Source organism: Oncorhynchus kisutch, linkage group LG11, assembly GCF_002021735.2.
Source record: "Oncorhynchus kisutch isolate 150728-3 linkage group LG11, Okis_V2, whole genome shotgun sequence".
Taxonomy (NCBI): domain Eukaryota; kingdom Metazoa; phylum Chordata; class Actinopteri; order Salmoniformes; family Salmonidae; genus Oncorhynchus; species Oncorhynchus kisutch.
In genome coordinates, this window is record NC_034184.2 from 11,414,655 (window position 1) to 11,433,416 (window position 18,762).

The window sequence follows — 18,762 nt, forward strand, 5'->3', positions numbered from 1 at the left end:
GTAGAGCTCATCACTCCCCCTAACTGGGAGGGGGCCAGAGACAATTACTCGATGCCGACACATCTTTCTAGCTGATATGCACGCAGAAGCTATGTTGCGCTTAGTGATTTCTGACTGTTTCATCCTAACATCGTTGGTGCCGACGTGGATAACAATATCTCTATACTCTCTACACTCGCCAGTTTTAGCTTTAGCCAGCACCATCTTCAGATTAGCCTTAACGTCGGTAGCCCTGCCCCCGGGTAAACAGTGTATGATCGCTGGATGATTCGCTTTAAGTCTAATACTGCGGGTAATGGAGTCGCCAATGACTAGAGTTTTCAATTTGTCAGAGCTAATGGTGGGAAGCTTCGGCGTCTCAGACCCCGTAACGGGAGGAGTAGAGACCAGAGAAGAATCGGCCTCTGACTCCGACCCGCTGCTTAATGGGGAAAACCGGTTGAAAGTTTCTGTCGGCTGAATGAGCGACACCGGTTGAGCGTTCCTACAGCATTTCCTTCCAGAAACCTTGAGAAAGTTGTCCGGCTGCGGGGACTGTGCCAGGGGATTTACACTACTATCTGTACTTACTGGTGCCACAGACGCTATTTCATCCTTTCCTACACTGAAATTACCCTTGCCTAACGATTGCGTCTGAAGCTGGGCTTGCAGCACAGCTATCCTCGCCGTAAGCCGAGTACAGCGGCTGCAATTAGAAGTCATCATGTTAATGTTACTACTTAGCTTCGGCTGTTGGAGGTCCTGACGAATCGTGTCCAGATAAAGCGTCCGGAGTGAAAAAGTTGAGAAAAAAAAAAATATATATATATATGAACGGTAATTAAAAAGTGAAAACCGTAAAGTTGTCAGGTAGCAAAACAGGTTAGCAACAAAACGCACAGCAACTCGAAAACAAGCCTGCAAGTTGTGACCGGAAATGACGTCAGGAAATGAACGCAAAGTTCAAATGGTGAAATCCTTTGTTAACTCTCTGCCATATCAACCCCAAGGTGGGCATGACCCCTCCTGTCTCAGCCTCCAGTATTTATGCTGCAGTAGTTTATGTGTCGGGGGGCTAGGGTCAGTTTGTTATATCTGGAGTACTTCTCCTGTCCTATTCGGTGTCCTGTGTGAATCTAAGTGTGCGCTCTCTAATTCTCTCCTTCTCTCTTTCTTTCTCTCTCTCGGAGGACCTGAGCCCTAAGACCATGCCCCAGGACTACCTGACATGATGACTCCTTGCTGTCCCCAGTCCACCTGGCCGTGCTGCTGCTCCAGTTTCAACTGTTCTGCCTTATTATTATTCGACCATGCTGGTCATTTATGAACATTTGAACATCTTGGCCATGTTCTGTTATAATCTCCACCCTGCACAGCCAGAAGAGGACTGGCCACCCCACATGTGCTCTCTCTAATTCTCTCTTTCTTTCTCTCTCTCGGAGGACCTGAGCCCTAGGACCATGCCCCAGGACTACCTGACATGATGACTCCTTGCTGTCCCCAGTCCACCTGGCCGTGCTGCTGCTCCAGTTTCAACTGTTCTGCCTTATTATTATTCGACCATGCTGGTCATTTATGAACATATGAACATCTTGGCCATGTTCTGTTATAATCTCCACCCGGCACAGCCAGAAGAGGACTGGACACCCCACATAGCCTGGTTCCTCTCTAGGTTTCTTCCTAGGTTTTGGCCTTTCTAGGGAGATTTTCCTAGCCACCGTGCTTCTACACCTGCATTGCTTGCTGTTTGGGGTTTTAGGCTGAGTTTCTGTACAGCACTTTGAGATATCAGCTGATGTACGAAGGGCTATATAAATACATTTGATTTTATTTTATTTGATGCCTCAAGAGAGGGCACAAATCTGGGACAAACAATAGTGTCCGTTCTGGTGGATTTAAATTCTGTTGTTGATGATGTGAATTCTCCCCGCTGTGTATGATGATGCCATATCACTGAGTCTACCTTTACTTTAAGACAAGGTTAACTAAAGGACTATAGGTTAACTAAAGGTTAACTAAAGGACCCTTCCGTGCAGTACTGCAGTACCTTCTCGTGGAAGGTGTTGACATGGTAAGAGAACGTGCAGTGTTTGTCGACCAGGAAGCAGAATCGTCTCTTCTCCTCCAGGAGGGCCTCTCTGCAGCCGTCAGCGATGAACTTCTGCATGTCACTCTGCCGAGACGAGATGGTCTCTATATACTGAGGGGAAGAGGAGGGGAGGGAGGAAGGGAGACAGGTCAGTAAAGGGGGGCACGGGGGGCCAAAAAAAGTTAGATACTGTGGGGAGGGGGAGGGGACAGGTTATTAAGGGTTATGGGTTACTGTGGGGTGGGGACAATATGTATGAGATTGTCTCCAGATACCCTCTATGGAAAAAACACGTGAATTTCACATGTGCACATGTGATCTCATGCAGGAAATCTAAGGACGTCTCAAGGTTTTGCTCGCCTGAGGAAGAGCATCTAATGATGGAGATCTTCGTAGCTGTCTATTTACCACCAAAAAACGATGCTGGAACTAAGACTGCACTCATTGAGCTGTATACGGCCATAAGCAAACAGGAAAAATGCTCATCCAGAGGGGGCACTCCTAGTCCACTCCTAGTGGACATTAATGCAGGGAAACTTAAATCAATTTTACCCTATTTCTACCAGCATGTAAAATGTGCAACCAGAGAGATAAAACCTCTAGACCAGCTTTACTTCGCATACAAAGCTCTACCTCGCCCTCCATTTGGCAAATCTGACCATAATTCTATCTTCCTGATTTCTGCTTACAAGCAAAAACTAAAGCAACAAGCACTAGTTATTCGGTCAATAAAAAAGTGGTCAGATGAAGCAGATGCTAAGCTACAGGACTGTTTTGCTAGCACAGACTGGAATATGTTCCGCGATTCTTCCGATGGCATTGAAGAGTACACCACATCAGTCATTGGCTTCATCAATAAGTGCATGACCGTACAGCACGTACATACCCCAACCAGAAGCCATGCATTACAGGCAACATCCAAACATGCCTAAAGTTGCAGTAAAAATCAAGTAAATATAAAATATTGTACTGTGACCACAGTTGGGACTCATAACCTTTATGTCGCTAGCAACCTGAAATGTCCTGCTACAGTGGAGCAATAGCACCAGATCTGTGAGCATGAAAGATACATGGCCACAGACCTATTGGCAAGAAGGCATTTCTGCACTTTGTTATAAGCTGTCCAGAATCAAGTAAATAATTGTCAAATTATCACCACCAATGTAAAACTAGCACTGCTCAAGGACACAAATCTTTGAGGATTTGAACTTACAACCTCTTGGTGGGAAGTGCATCCAAGTTTCTGCAGTCCCACCATGTTCAAACTAAATGCTTGGAACATCTTGAAAAAATAAGTGTATGGTTATGTTTCACTACAGTGTTGTTCCCTGGGGTATACAAAGGTCAAAACTATTCTTCACAGGTAGGCTACACATATGAACTCACATGGTACAGTTTGGTACCTTGTAAGTATAAAGGGCAATTTTTCTACCCAATATTTTGAATATAAGGTACAATCAGCACTGCACGTTGATAGGTGGGGGTAACATACTGGTAGGCTCATTAGCGTATTTGGGGGCATGGTCAAATAGATGTGTATTTGTGCCAACCCTCAGTGGAAGTGTTGTAGCAGTTTGTGTTTGATGGTTATGCCAATGCAAGTAGAGCACCTCCTTTGACACTGTGTGTTCTGCAAAATTTTTAAGAGAATGTGTCAGTAATGAGCTGCACTGGGAAGAGCTTACCTTGTGTTTTACAGTAACTTAATGTCAACTTGTAGCCAAGAGTTGCTGTGATTTTGTAATTGCTTAACTGGAAACTACTTGTCAGTAAGTAATTGTAAAAGTTACACAAACCTACTAGCAAAATGTTGTATGTAACCTACAGGACACTTGCTGCCACTAGAAATCTTGCCAGTAACCTAATGTGCCTTCACTGACTCTTCTGTTGACAACATGCAAATCAATAGCTGATTGGCAGCATACTGTAAAAGCGGCAGCCTATTAGAAGATTGCAGGTGTGGCTAATTTGAGGCATGGCTTTCAGCTAGCTCTTTTTGGTCTCCCATAAGTGGGAATGTCATCCCAGTTAATCTGCTCTGCTCATAAATGTAAGATTGTACACAACCACACAATGACGATGGCGCTGGAGAGGATGGCTGCCGTTTTATTGGCTCTTAACCAACTGTGTTATTTTGTTTGTTTTTTCGCATTGTTTGTAACTTATTTTGTACATAATGTTGCTGCTACTGTCTCTTATGACTGAAAAGAGCATCTGGACATCAGAACAGCGATTACTCACCTCGAATTGGACAAATAATTTTTCTTTAATGAGTCGGACGGGAAGGATATACTCCAAACACCCGAACAGGCCCTCATCCCCGTCATTCGCAGGAGAAAGAAACTGAGATTTCGCTGAAGGAGATCGAGGAGCCTTGCGAGGATCAGGCAACGAGTGGCTAATATGCCTTTGCCTTCCATACCTGTTAGCCAATGTTCAATCGCTGGAAAATAAATGGGATGCACTAAGAGCATGTATATCCCACCAATGGGACATTAAAACTGTAATATCTTATGTTTCACGAGTCATGGCTGAAAAACAACATTAATAACATACAGTTGGCAGGTTATACACTATCAGCAGGAAAGAACAGCAGCCTGTGGTAAGACACGGGGTGGCGGCCTATGTATATTTGTAAACAACAACTGGTGCACAATATCTAATGAAGTCTCGAGGTTTTGCTCGCCTGAGGTAGAGTATCTCACGATAAGCTGTAGACCACACCATCTACCTAGCGAGTTTTCATCTGTATTTTTTGTAGCTATCTACATAGTGTGCCTTGCGAAAGTATTCGGCCCCCTTGAACTTTGCGACCTTTTGCCACATTTCAGGCTTCAAACATAAAGATATAAAACTGTATTTTTTTGTGAAGAATCAACAACAAGTGGGACACAATCATGAAGTGGAACGACATTTATTGGATATTTTAAACTTTTTTAACAAATCAAAATCTGGCAAATTGGGCGTGCAAAATTATTCAGCCCCCTTAAGTTAATACTTTGTAGCGCCACCTTTTGCTGCGATTACAGCTGTAAGTCGCTTGGGGTATGTCTCTATCAGTTTTGCACATCGAGAGACTGACATATTTCCCATTCCTCCTTGCAAAACAGCTCGAGCTCAGTGAGATTGGATGGAGAGCATTTGTGAACAGCAGTTTTCAGTTCTTTCCACAGATTCTAGATTGGATTCAGGTCTGGACTTTGACTTGGCCATTCTAACACCTGGATATGTTTATTTTTGAACCATTCCATTGTAGATTTTGCTTTATGTTTTGGATCATTGTCTTGTTGGAAGACAAATCTCTGTCCCAGTCTCAGGTCTTTTGCAGACTCCATCAATGGTTTTCTTCCAGAATGGTCCTGCATTTGGCTCCATCCATCTTCCCATCAATTTGAACCATCTTCCCTGTCCCTGCTGAAGAAAAGCAGGCCCAAACCATGATGCTGCCACCACCATGTTTGACAGTGGGGATGGTGTGGTCAGGGTGATGAGCTGTGTTGCTTTTACGCCAAACATAACGTTTTGCATTGTTGCCAAAAAGTTCAATTTTGGTTTCATCTGACCAGAGCACCTTCTTCCACATGTTTGGTGTGTCTCCCAGGTGGCTTGTGGCAAACTTTAAACAACACTTTTTATGGATATCTTTAAGAAATGTCTTTCTTCTTGCCACTCTTCCATAAAGGCCAGATTTGTGCAATATACGACTGATTGTTGTCCTATGGACAGAGTCTCCCACCTCAGCTGTAGATCTCTGCAGTTCATCCAGAGTGATCATGGGCCTCTTGGCTGCATCTCTGATCAGTCTTCTCCTTGTATGAGCTGAAAGTTTAGAGGGACGGCCAGGTCTTGTTAGATTTGCAGTGGTCTGATACTCCTTCCATTTCAATATTATCGCTTGCACAGTGCTCCTTGGAATGTTTAAAGCTTGGGAAATCTTTTTGTATCCAAATCCGGCTTTAAACTTCTTCACAACAGTATCTCGGACCTGCCTGGTATGTTCCTTGTTCTTCATGATGCTCTCTGCGCTTTTAGCGGACCTCTGAGACTATCACAGTGCAGGTGCATTTATACGGAGACTTGATTACACACAGGTGGATTGTATTTATCATCATTAGTCATTTAGGTCAACATTGGATCATTCAGAGAACCTCACTGTACTTCTGGAGAGAGTTTGCTGCACTGAAAGTAAAGGGGCTGAATAATTTTGCACGCCCAATTTTTCAGTTTTTGATTTGTTAAAAAAGTTTGAAATATCCAATAAATGTCGTTCCACTTCATGATTGTGTCCCACTTGTTGTTGATTCTTCACAAAAAAATACAGTTTTATATCTTTATGTTTGAAGCCTGAAATGTGGCAAAAGGTCGCAAAGTTCAAGGGGGCCGAATACTTTTGCAAGGCACTGTACCATCACAGACCGATGCTGGCATTAAGACAGCACTCAAGGAGCTGCATACCGCAATAAGCAAACAGGAAAACACTCATCCAGAGGTGGTGCTCCTAGCAGACGTGGACTTTAATGCAGGCAAACTTTTAATTTCTATCAGCATGTTAAATGTGAAACCAGAGGGGTAAGAAACTCCAGACCACCTTTTGTCCACACATAGAGATGCGAACAAACTCTCTCTCGCCTTCCATTTGGCAAATCTGACCATAGTTCTATCCTACCTGATTCATGCTTATAAGCAAAAATTAAAGCAGGAAGCAACAGTGACTCTTTCAATAAAACAGTGTTCAGATTAAGCAGATGCTAAGCTACAGGACTGTTTTGCTATCACAGACTGGAACATGTTCCGGGATTCTTCCGATGGCATTGAGGAGTACACCTCCCTCTGCAATTGGATCCTGGACTGCCTTACTGGCCACCACCAGGTGGTAAGGGTAGGTGGCAACACATCCGCCATGCTGATCCTCAACACGGGGCCCCTCTGGGGTGCGTGCTCAGTCTGCTCCTGTACTCCCTGTTCACTCATGACTGCATGGCCAGGCATGTTCCCAACACCATCATTAAGTTGGCTGATGACACAACAGTGGTAGGCCTGATCACCGACAATGATGAGACATCCTATAGGGAGAAGGTCAGAGACCTGACCGTGTGGTGCAAGGACAACAACCTCTCCCTCAAGGTGATCAAGAAAAAGGAGTTGATTGTGGACTATAGGGAAAGGAAGACCGAGCACGCCCCTATTCTCATCGACAGGGCTGTAGTGGAGCAGGTTGACAGCTTCAAGTTCCTTGGCGTCCAAATCACCAACAAACGAACCTGGTCCAAGCACAGCAAGACAGTCGTGAAGAGGGCACGACAAAACCTATTCCCCCTCAGGAGACTGAAAAGATTTGGAATTTGTTCTCAGATCCTGCACCATTGAGGCCATCCTGACGGGTTGCATCACTGCCTGGTATGGCAACTGCTGGGCCTCCGACCACAAGGCATTACAGAGGGTAGTGTGTTGTCCGAGTACATCACCAGGGCCAAGCTTCCTGCCATCATGTACCTCTATACCAGGCGGCATCACAGGAAGGCCTTAAAAATTGTCAAAGACTCCAGCTACCCTAGTCATAGACTGTTCTCTCTGCTACCGCATGGCAAGCGGTACCGGAGCGCCAAGTCTAGGTCCAAGAGGCTTCTAAACTGCTTCTACCCCCAAGCCATGAACATCTAATCAAATGACTACCCAGACAATTTGCATTGCCTCCCCCCTTTTATGCTGCTGCTACTCTGTTATTATCTATGCATAGTCACTTTAATAACTCTACCTACATGTACATATTACCTCTATCTTGACACTGGTTCCCCCGCACATTGACTCTGTACCGGTACTCCCTGTACAGTGGGGAGAACAAGTATTTGATACACTGCCGATTTTGCAGGTTTTCCTACTTACAAAGCATGTAGAGGTCTGTAATTTGTATCATAGGTACACTTCAACTGTGAGAGACGGAATCTAAAAGAAAAATCCAGAAAATCACATTGTATGATTTTTAAGTAATTCATTTGAATTTTATTGCATGACAATAAAACAATTTCAAAGAACGTGAATGCGCCCAACTGGTAAAATCCCACAGCACCTTTATATTTAATATAATATATTGGGAAGAAAAATGTACCATTATACTAGATTATCCGCAAATGTACCCTGAAAAGGTACCTAACAGTACCATGTGAGTTCCTATGTGTACCTCTGAAGGTACCTTATGTGTACCTTTGACCTTTTGTACACCAGGGAACAACACTGTATCGTATACATACTCATATTATTTTAAGTGTGTGGATATACTGTATGTGTCACGACTTCCGCCGAAGTCGGTTCCTCTCCTTGTTCGGGCGGCATTCGGCAGTCGATGTCACTGGTATTCTAGCTATCGCCGATCCATCTTTCAATTTCCATTTGTTTTGTCTTGTTTTCCCACACACCTGGTTTACATTCCCTCATTACGTGACATGTATATAACCCTCTGTTCCCCCCATGTCTGTGTGTGGAATTGTTTGTTGTAAAGTGTATGTTCATTATTAGACTGGTTTGCGATGGGTTATTTCAACCCATATTTTGTTGTTCTGGGTGCTGTCAGTTTTGCCTCATTAAGGGTGGTGATGCTAGTCAGGCAGGTGGGTGCGGGCAGCGAACGGTTGTAAAGCATGCATTTGGTTTTACTAGCATTTAAGAGCAGTTGGAGGCTACGGAAGGAATGTTGTATGGCATTGAAGATCGTTTGGAGGTTAGATAGCACAGTGTCCAAGGAAGGGCCAGAAGTATACAGAATGGTGTCGTCTGCATAGAGGTGGATCAGGGAATCGCCCGCAGCAAGAGCAACATCATTGATATATACTGAGAAAAGAGTCGGCCCGAGAATTGAACCCTGTGGTACCCCCATAGAGCCTGCCAGAGGACAGGACAACATCCCCTCCGATTTGACACACTGAAATCTATCTGCAATGTAGTTGGTGAACCAGGCAAGGAAAACCGAGGCTACTGAGTCTGCCGATAAGAATATGGTGCTTGACAGAGTCGAAAGCCTTGGCCAGGTCGATGAAGACGGCTGCACAGTACTGTCTTTTATCAATGGCAGTTATGATATCGTTTAGTACCTTGAGCGTGGCTGAGGTGCACCCGTGATCGGCTCGGAAACCGGATTGCACAGCGGAGAAGGTACGGTGGGATTCGAGATGGTCAGTGATTTGTTTATTAACTTGGCTTTCGAAGACCTTAGATAGGCAGGGCAGGATGGATATAGGTCTGTAACAGTTTGGGTCCAGGGTGTCTCCCCCTTTGAAGAGGGGGATGACCGCAGCAGCTTTCCCATGCTTAGGGATCTCAGACGATACGAAAGAGAGGTTGAACAGGCTGGTAATAGGGGTTGCGACAATGGCGGCGGATAGTTTCAGAAATAGAGGGTCCAGATTGTCAAGCCCAGTTGATTTGTATGGGTCCAGGTTTTGCAGCTGTTGGCCGAGGTTGGAGTAGCCAGGAGGAAGGCATGGCCAGCCGTTGAGAAATGCTTGTTGAAGTTTTCGATTATCATGGATTTATCGGTGGTGACCGTGTTACCTAGCCTCAGTGCAGTGGGCAGCTGGGAGGAGGTGCTCTTGTTCTCCATGGACTTTACAGAGTCCCAGAATTTTTTGGAGTTAGAGCTACAGGATGCAAATTTCTGTTTGAAAAAGCTAGCCTTTGCTTTCCTGACTGACTGCGTGTATTGGTTCCTGACTTCCCTGAACAGTTGCATATCGCGGGGACTATTCAATGCTATTGCAGTCCGCCACAGGATGTTTTTGTGCTGGTCGAGGGCAGTCAGGTCTGGAGTGAACCAAGGGCTTTATCTGTTCTTAGTTCTGCATTTTTTTTGAACGGGGCATGCTTATCTAAGATGGTGAGGAAGTTACTTTTAAAGAATGACCAGGCATCCACAACTGACAGGATGAGGTCAATATCCTTCCAGGATACCCGGGCCAGGTCGATTAGAAAGGCCTGCTCGCAGAAGTGTTTTAGGGAGCGTTTGACAGTGATGAGGGGTGGTCGTTTGACCGCGGACCCATAGCGGATACAGGCAATGAGGCAGTGATTGCTGAGATCCTGATTGAAGACAGCAGAGGTGTATTTGGAGGGAAAGTTGGTCAGGATAATGTCAATTAGGGTGCCCATGTTTACGGATTTAGGGTTGTACCTGGTGGGTTCCTTGATGATTTGTGTGAGATTGAGGGCATCTAGCTTAGATTGTAGGACTGCCGGGGTGTTAAGCATATCCCAGTTTAGGTCACATCACAGAACAAACTCTGAAGCTAGATGGGGGGCAATCAATTCACAAATGGTGTCCAGGGCACAGCTAGGAGCTGAGTGGGGTCGGTAAGCAGACGGCAACAGTGATGTCACTGCGACAACTGTCAATAGACCTACACTACCGTTCACTAGTTTTAGAACACCTACTCATTCAATGGCTTTTCTTTACTTTTGCTATTTTCTACATGGTAGAATAATAGTGAAGACATCAAAACTATGAAATTACAGATATGGAATCATGTAGTAACCAAAAAAGTGTTAAACCAAATCAAAATATATTTTAAATTTGAGATTGTTCAAATAGCCACCTTGATGACAGCTTTGCACACTCTTGGCAGTGACTCAACCAGCTTCACCTGGAATGCTTTTCCAACAATCTTGAAGGACTTCCCACATATGCTGAGGACTTGTTGGCTGCTTTTCCTTCACTCTGCGGTCCGACTCATCCCAAGCCATCTAAATTTGGTTGAGGTCGGGTGATTGTGGAGGTCATCTGATGCAGCACTCAATCACCCTCCTTCTGGGTAAAATAGCCCTTACACAGCCTGGAGGTGTGTTGGGTCATTGTCCTGTTAAAAAACAAATGATAGTTCCACTAAGCCCAAACCAGATGGGATGGTGTAGCGCTACATAATGCTGTGTTAGCCATGCTGGTTAAATGTGCCTTGAATTCTAAATAAATCACAGACAGTGTCACCAGCAAAGCACCCCCACACCCCCTACATTGGTACCCCAGGTCATCTTAGGTTTCATTACATACAGTCAAGAAGAACTACTGAATATAAGAGCAGCGTCAACTCACTATCAGTACGACCAAGAATATGACTTTCGCGAAGCGGATCCTGTGTTCTGCCTTTCACCCAGGACAACGGAATGGATCCCAGCCGGCGACCCAAAAAACGACTTCGTAAAAGAGGGAAACGAAGCGGTCTTCTGGTCAGACTCTGGAGACGGGCACATCGTGCACCACTCCCTAGCATACTTCTCGCCAATGTCCAGTCTCTTGACAACAAGGTTGATGAAATCCGAGCAAGGGTAGCATTCCAGAGGGACATCAGAGACTGTAACGTTCTTTGCTTCACAGAAACATGGCTCACTGGAGAGACGCTATCGGAGTCGGTGCAGCCAGCTGGTTTCTCCACGCATCGCGCCGACCGAAACAAACATCTTTCTGGTAAGAAGAGAGGCGGGGGCGTATGCTTCATGTTTAACGATACAGGAACTCATGTCCTTCTGTTCACCTGATTTAGAATTCCTCACAATCAAATGTCGACCGCATTATCTACCAAGGGAATTCTCTTCAATTATAATCACAGCCGTATATATCCCCCCCAAGCAGACACATCGATGGCTCTGAACGAACTTTATTTGACTCTTTGCAAACTGGAATCCATATATCCTGAGGCTGCATTCATTGTAGCTGGGGATTTTAACAAGGCTAATCTGAAAACAAGACTCCCTAAATTGTATCAGCATATCGATTGCGCAACCAGGGCTGGAAAAACCTTGGATCATTGCTATTCTAACTTCCGCGACGCATATAAGGCCCTGCCCCGCTCTCCTTTCGGAAAAGTTGACCACGACTCCATTTTGTTGCTCCCTGCGTACAGACAGAAACTAAAACAAGAAGGTCCCGCGCTGAGGTCTGTTCAACGCTGGTCTGACCAATCTGATTCCACACTCCAAGACTGCTTCCATCACGTGGACTGGGATATATTTCGTATTGCATCAAACAACAACATTGACGAATACGCTGATTTGGTGAGCGAGTTCATTAGAATGTGCGTTGAAGATGTCGTTCCCATAGCAACGATTAAAACATTCCCAAACCAGAAACAGTGGATTGATGGCAGCTTTCGCGTGAAACTGAAAGCGCGAACCACTGCTTTTAATCAGGGCAAGGTGACCGGAAACATGACCGAATACAAACAGTGTAGCTATTCCCTCCGCAAGGCAATCAAACAAGCTAAGCGTCAGTATAGAGACAAAGTAGAATCTCAATTCAACGGCTCAGACACAAGAGGTATGTGGCAGGGTCTACAGTCAATCACGGATTACAAAAAGAAAACCAGCCCCTTCACGGACCAGGATGTCTTGCTCCCAGGCACACTAAATAACTTTTTGGCCCGCTTTGAGGACAATACAGTGCCACTGACACGGCCCGCAACCAAAACATGCGGACTCTACTTCATTGCAGCAGACGTGAGGAAAACATTTAAACGTGTTAACCCTCGCAAGGCTGCAGGCCCAGACGGCATCCCCAGCCGCGCCCTCAGAGCATGCGCAGACCAGCTGGCTTGTGTGTTTACGGACACATTCAATCAATCCCTATCCCAGTCTGTTGTTCCCACATGCTTCAAGAGGGCCACCATTGTTCCTGTTCCCAAGAAAGCTAAGGTAACGGAGCTAAACGACTACCGCCCCGTAGCACTCACTTCCGTCATCATGAAGTGCTTTGAGAAACTAGTCAAGGACCATATCACCTCCACCCTACCTGACACCCTAAACCCACTCCAATTTGCTTACTGCCCAAATAGGTCCACAGACGATGCAATCTCAACCACACTGCACACTGCCCTAACCCATCTGGACAAGAGGAATACCTATGTGAGAATGCTGTTCATCTACTACAGCTCGGCATTTAACACCATAGTACCCTCCAAGCTCGTCATCAAGCTCGAGACCCTGGGTCTCGACCCCGCCCTGTGCAACTGGGTACTGAACTTCCTGACTGGCCGCCCCCAGGTGGTGAGGGTAGGCAACAACATCTCCACCCCGCTGATCCTCAACACTGGGGCCCCACCAGGATGCGTTCTGAGCCCTCTCCTGTACTCCCTGTTCACCCACGACTGCGTGGCCACGCACGCCTCCAACTCAATCATCAAGTTTGCGGACGACACAACAGTGGTAGGCTTGATTACCAACAACGACGAGACGGCCTACAGGGAGGTGGTGATGGCCCTCGGAGTGTGGTGTCAGGAAAATAACCTCACACACAACGTCAACAAAACTAAGGAGATGATTGTGGACTTCAGGAAACAGCAGAGGGAACACCCCCCTATCCACATCGATGGAACAGTAGTGGAGAGGGTAGTAAGTTTTAAGTTCCTCGGCGTACACATCGCAGACAAACTGAATTGGTCCACCCACACAGACACCATCGTGAAGAAGGCGCAGCAGCGCCTCTTCAACCTCAGGAGGCTGAAGAAATTCGTCTCGTCACCAAAAGCACTCACAAACTTCTACAGATGCACAATCGAGAGCATCCTGGCGGCCTGTATCACCGCCTGGTACGGCAACTGCTCCGCCCACAACCGTAAGGCTCTCCAGAGGGTAGTGAGGTCTGCACAACGCATCACCGGGGGCAAACTACCTGCCCTCCAGGACACCTACACCACCCGATGTCACAGGAAGGCCATAAAGATCATCAAGGACAACAACCACCCGAGCGAGCCACTGCCTGTTCACCCCGCTATCATCCAGAAGGCGAGGTCAGTACAGGTGCATCAAAGCTGGGGCCGAGAGACTGAAAAACAGCTTCTATCTCAAGGCCATCAGACTGTTAAACAGCCACCACTAACATTGAGTGGCTGCTGCCAACACACTGACTCAACTCCAGCCACTTTAATAATGGGAATTGATGGGAATTGATGTAAAATATATCACTAGCCACTTTAAACAATGCTACCTAATATAATGTTAGAATGTTCGCTCAAGAAGGTCTTCATCATTGAGCTCACAGTACCCTGGGAGGACTCAGTAGATGAGGCTTATGAGCGAAAGCATCTGCGCTATGTCGATCTAGCTGCCGAAGCACGGCATCATGGCTGGAACACAGAAGTCCGACCAGTGGAGGTGGGCTGCAGAGGTTTTGTGGAAACATCTACAACCAGACTGCTTAGAGACCTTGGAATTAAGTGCCAGAGCCAGCGTTCGGCAATCAAAGCTGTATCGGAGGCGGCAGAAGGCAGCAGTCAGTGGCTCTGGATGAAGAGGAAAGACCCCAGCTGGGCCCCGAAGTGAGAGGGCCAGGAGGTATGCGGTCACCCTGCTTGACTCAGGGAGGAGGATGCCCCTGCCATGCATAGTCCCATGGGATGTTGGCTATCATCAACAAGGCAACTCCTATGACTAATTGGGAATGGGACGCAAGCGTAGGATTGATCACCCTGTCGCTGGCCGCCTTTGGGGAGGGTGTATAGTGTGAAAGGCCGAAACACCCTAGGAACCAAAGGTACACTACTGACGATGCGCTCCCCAAATTTCACCAGGCTCACTGTTCATTAACTCTTGGAAGTGCTTGCACAAAGGATAGTAACATCTCATCCTGTGTTCTTGGAATCGTTTACATACCCTACATTATTCATCTCATATGTATACGTATATACTGTACTCTATATCATCTACTGCATCTTTATGTAATACATGTATCACTACCCACTTTAACTATGCCACTTTGTTTACATACTCATCTCATATGTATATACTGTACTCAATACCATCTACTGTATCTTGCCTATGCCGCTCTGTACCATCACTCATTCATATATCCTTATGTACATATTCTTTATCCCCTTACACTTGTGTCTATAAGGTAGTAGTTTTGGAATTGTTAGCTAGATTACTTGTTGGTTATTACTGCATTGTCGGAACTAGAAGCACAAGCATTTCGCTACACTCGCATTAACATCTGCTAACCATGTGTATGTGACAAATAAAATGTTATTTTATTTTACACCATAACACCTCCTCCTCCATGCTTTACTGTGGGAAATACACATGTAGAGATCATCCGTTCATACACACCGTGTCTCACAAAGACACGGCGGTTGTAACCAAAAATCTCACATTTCCACCGGTCCAATGTCCATTGCCTGTGTTTCTTGGCCCAAGCAAGTCTCTTCTTCTAATTGGTGACCTTTAATCGTGGTTTCTTTGCAGCAATTCGACCACACATTCTCCTCTGAACAGTTGATGTTGAGCTGTGTCTATTACTTTAACTATGTGAAGCATTTATTTGGGCTGCAATTTCTGAGGCTGGTAACTCTAAAGAACTTATCCTCTGCAGCAGCGGTAACTCTGTCTTCCATTCCTGTTGTGGTCCTCATGAGAGCGCTTGATTTTTGTGACAGGACTTGAGGAAACATTCGAAGTTCTTGAAATTTTCCAGACTGACTGACCTTCATGTCTTAAAGTAATGATGAACTGTCATTTCTCTTTGCTTATTTGAGCTGTTCTTGCCATAATATGGACTTGATCTTTTACCATATCTTATGTTTACCCCCCTACCTTGTCACAACACAACTGATAGGCTCAAACACATTAAAAAGTAAATAAATTCCATAAACAAACTTTTAACAAGGCACACCTGTTAATTGAAATGCATTCTAGGTGACTACCTCATGAAGCTGACTGAGAGAATGCCAAGAGTGTGCAAAGCTGTCATCAAGGAAAAGGGTGGCTATTTGAAGAATCTCAATTATAAAATATATTTAGATTTGTTTAACACTTCTTTGGTTACGACATGATTCCATATGTGTTATTTCATAGTTTTGATGTCTTCACTATTATTCTACACTGTAGAAAGTAATACAAATAAAGAAACCCCCTTGAATGAGTAGGTGTTCTAAAACATTTGACAGGTAGTGTAGCTGGTAAATTCGCTCTGGCTATCTACTCCAATTTCAGAGCACGGAGCATCGGAGTGTGCCAGAGCGCAGAATAACTGACAAATTTATGAATGCTCAACACCTGTTTAATATGGCTGGTGTCAGTAAATGTTGGCAAAATAGCGTAATTAAATTATTGCCAGCAGCACAGTTACAGTCACCAACGCTCTGGATAACATAAAAACAGCCTAATCAGCTCTGCTAGGGTGAGTAAAATGGTCAGAGTGAACTGTTCCCTAATTTGTGTCTGGAATTAGCTAACAAGCTAGCCAACATTAGCCAGTTAGCTTGGGTGCTTGACTGCTGTTGTTAGGTCAGAACGCTCGGATCAACCCTACTCTTCGTCCAGAGCGTCCAATGTGTGCTCTGAACGCTCTGAGTTTACGAACACCCAGAGCACACTCTGGCACTCCAGATTGAATTTACGAACATGCCCGTAGTATAAACGAGCCTATAGTCTTGAAATCCTTGGTTGTTTAGTACATGGCCTCACAATGAATCTTTAAAGAGATGGGTGGGGCTAAAGCGTAAGAGGGTGTGAACAATGCTGAATGGGTGTAGACAAAGAAGATCTCTCCAGCAGGTGTACCAAAATCAAGGGCCAAGTTTATCAACTTTCATAGCAGAATTACTTTCCCATTGTCCCTCAACTGTAATATATGATATTCAATTTTCTAGCTTTGAGTCTTTACTTTTACCCAATGTAAAAAACACAATGTTATGTTTTGCTACGAATCGAGCTCTAATGTGACATTTCACATGTGAAAACGTGTTTTTGGAACCATTCTTATGTGAAATAATCATGTGAAAACATGTGTTTTTGGAACACTTCACATGACATTTCAGATGTAAAAACATGGTTTTGGAACACACAAATGTGCAATTCTATGTGTTATCACTGTTCTGCTAAACTATGACCCAACCTGGGATTTGAGGTCACAACCTCTGGAGTTGCTGATCTTTATGCTGCACCATCAGTCTGTAGCATCCCCCTAAACATTCCTTACCTATAATTAATCTCTGCACTTAGCAACAGAGTGCCATCTGACTGCTATCAGTTAATCTGACTATTCTCTCAACATGGATTTAATTGACTTATCTCAGCAATGTTAGTATTATTCTGGTTTAATGATACTCCTGAATCACTATGATAAATATAATAGTTTTTCTTGAGAGTATTTTCAACAACGCTGAGATTTACTTTGAAGTTTAAAGTGTAGGAATACAGGTGAAATGCATTACTGACACAGACATTGTGGCGTAGCAGGATGGTCGGAATGCTGTGGACCAAGAGGTTGTGTGTTCAAATCCCAGGTAAGAACATGTTGAATAATAATTACTGTATAAATAAACATAGACAACAAAGTGTGTCAAATATGTACAGTTGAAGTCAGAAGTTTCCATACACTTTAGCCAAATACAGTTATAAACTCAGTTTTTCACAATTCCTGACATTTAATCCTAGTAAAAATTCCCTGTTTTTGGTCAGTTAGGATCACCACTTTATTTTGAGAATGTGAAATGTCAAAATAATAGTAGAGAGAATGATTTCTTTCAGCTTTTATTTCTTTCATCACATTCCCAGTGGGTCAGAAGTTGACAGACACTCAATTAGTATTTGGTAGCATTGCCTTTAAATTGTTTAACTTGGGTCAAACGTTTCGACTAGCCTTCCACAAGCTTCTCACAGTTGGACGATCTTTGACCAAAAAGTACGATCTTTGTCCCCCATGTGCAGTTGCAAACCATAGTCAGTTTTTTTTAATGGCAGTTTTGGAGCAGTGGCTTCTTCCTTGCTGAGCGACCTTTCAGGTTATGTTGATATAGGACTTGTTTTAATTTGGATATACTGTAGATACCTTTGTACCTGTTTCCTCCAGCATCTTCATAAGGTCCTTTGCTGTTGTTCTGGGATTGATTTGCACTTTTCGCACCAAAGTACGTTAATCTCTAGCAGCCAGAACGCGTCTCTTTCCTGAGTGGTATGACGGCTGAGTGGTCCCATGGTGTTTATACTTGCGTACTATTGTTTGTACAGATGAACGTGGTACCTTCAGGTGCATGGACATTTCTCCCAAGGATGAACCAGACTTGTGGAGGTCTACTATTGTTTTTCTGAGGTCTTGGCTGATATCTTTATATTTTCCCATGATGTCAAGCAAAGAGGCACTGAGTTAGAAGGTAGGCCTTGAAATACATCCACAGGTACACCTCCAATTAACTCAATGCCTTTCAGAAGCTTCTAAAGCTTTCTGGAATTTTCCAAGCTGTTTAAAGGCACAGTCAACTTAATGTATGTAAACTTCTGACCCTGGAATTGTGACACAGTGAAATAATCTGTCTGTAAACAATTGCTGGAAAAAATTACGTACAGTGCAAAACCTGATGGAGTCTGCAAAAGACCTGAGACTGGGACGGAGATTTGTCTTCCAACAAGACAATGATCCAAAACATAAAGCAAAATCTACAATGGAATGGTTCAAAAATAAACATATCCAGGTTTTAGAATGGCCAAGTCAAAATCTGTGGAAAGAACTGAAAACTGCTGTTCACAAATGCTCTCCATCCAACCTCACTGAGCTCGAGCTGTTTTGCAAGGAGGAATGGGAAAAAATGTCAGTCTCTCGATGTGCAAAACTGATAGAGACATACCCCAAGCGACTTACAGCTGTAATCACAGCAAAAGGTGGCGCTACAAAGTATTAACTTAAGGGGGCTGAATAATTTTGCACGCACAATTTTTCTGTTTTT

At 44.5% G+C, this 18,762-nt stretch overlaps 1 protein-coding gene across 2 annotated transcripts in view; it reads right to left on the minus strand.

Moving 5' to 3' along the window:
- Positions 1-18,762, minus strand: part of LOC109899166 (brain-specific angiogenesis inhibitor 1-associated protein 2-like protein 1) — a 71,524-nt gene that overhangs the window by 24,543 nt on the left and 28,219 nt on the right. For both annotated transcript variants that reach the window (XM_031835279.1, XM_031835280.1), the window contains exon 7: positions 2,027-2,179. In XM_031835279.1, the coding sequence (XP_031691139.1) occupies positions 2,027-2,179 (153 nt within the window). The remainder of the gene's footprint in view (positions 1-2,026; positions 2,180-18,762) is intronic.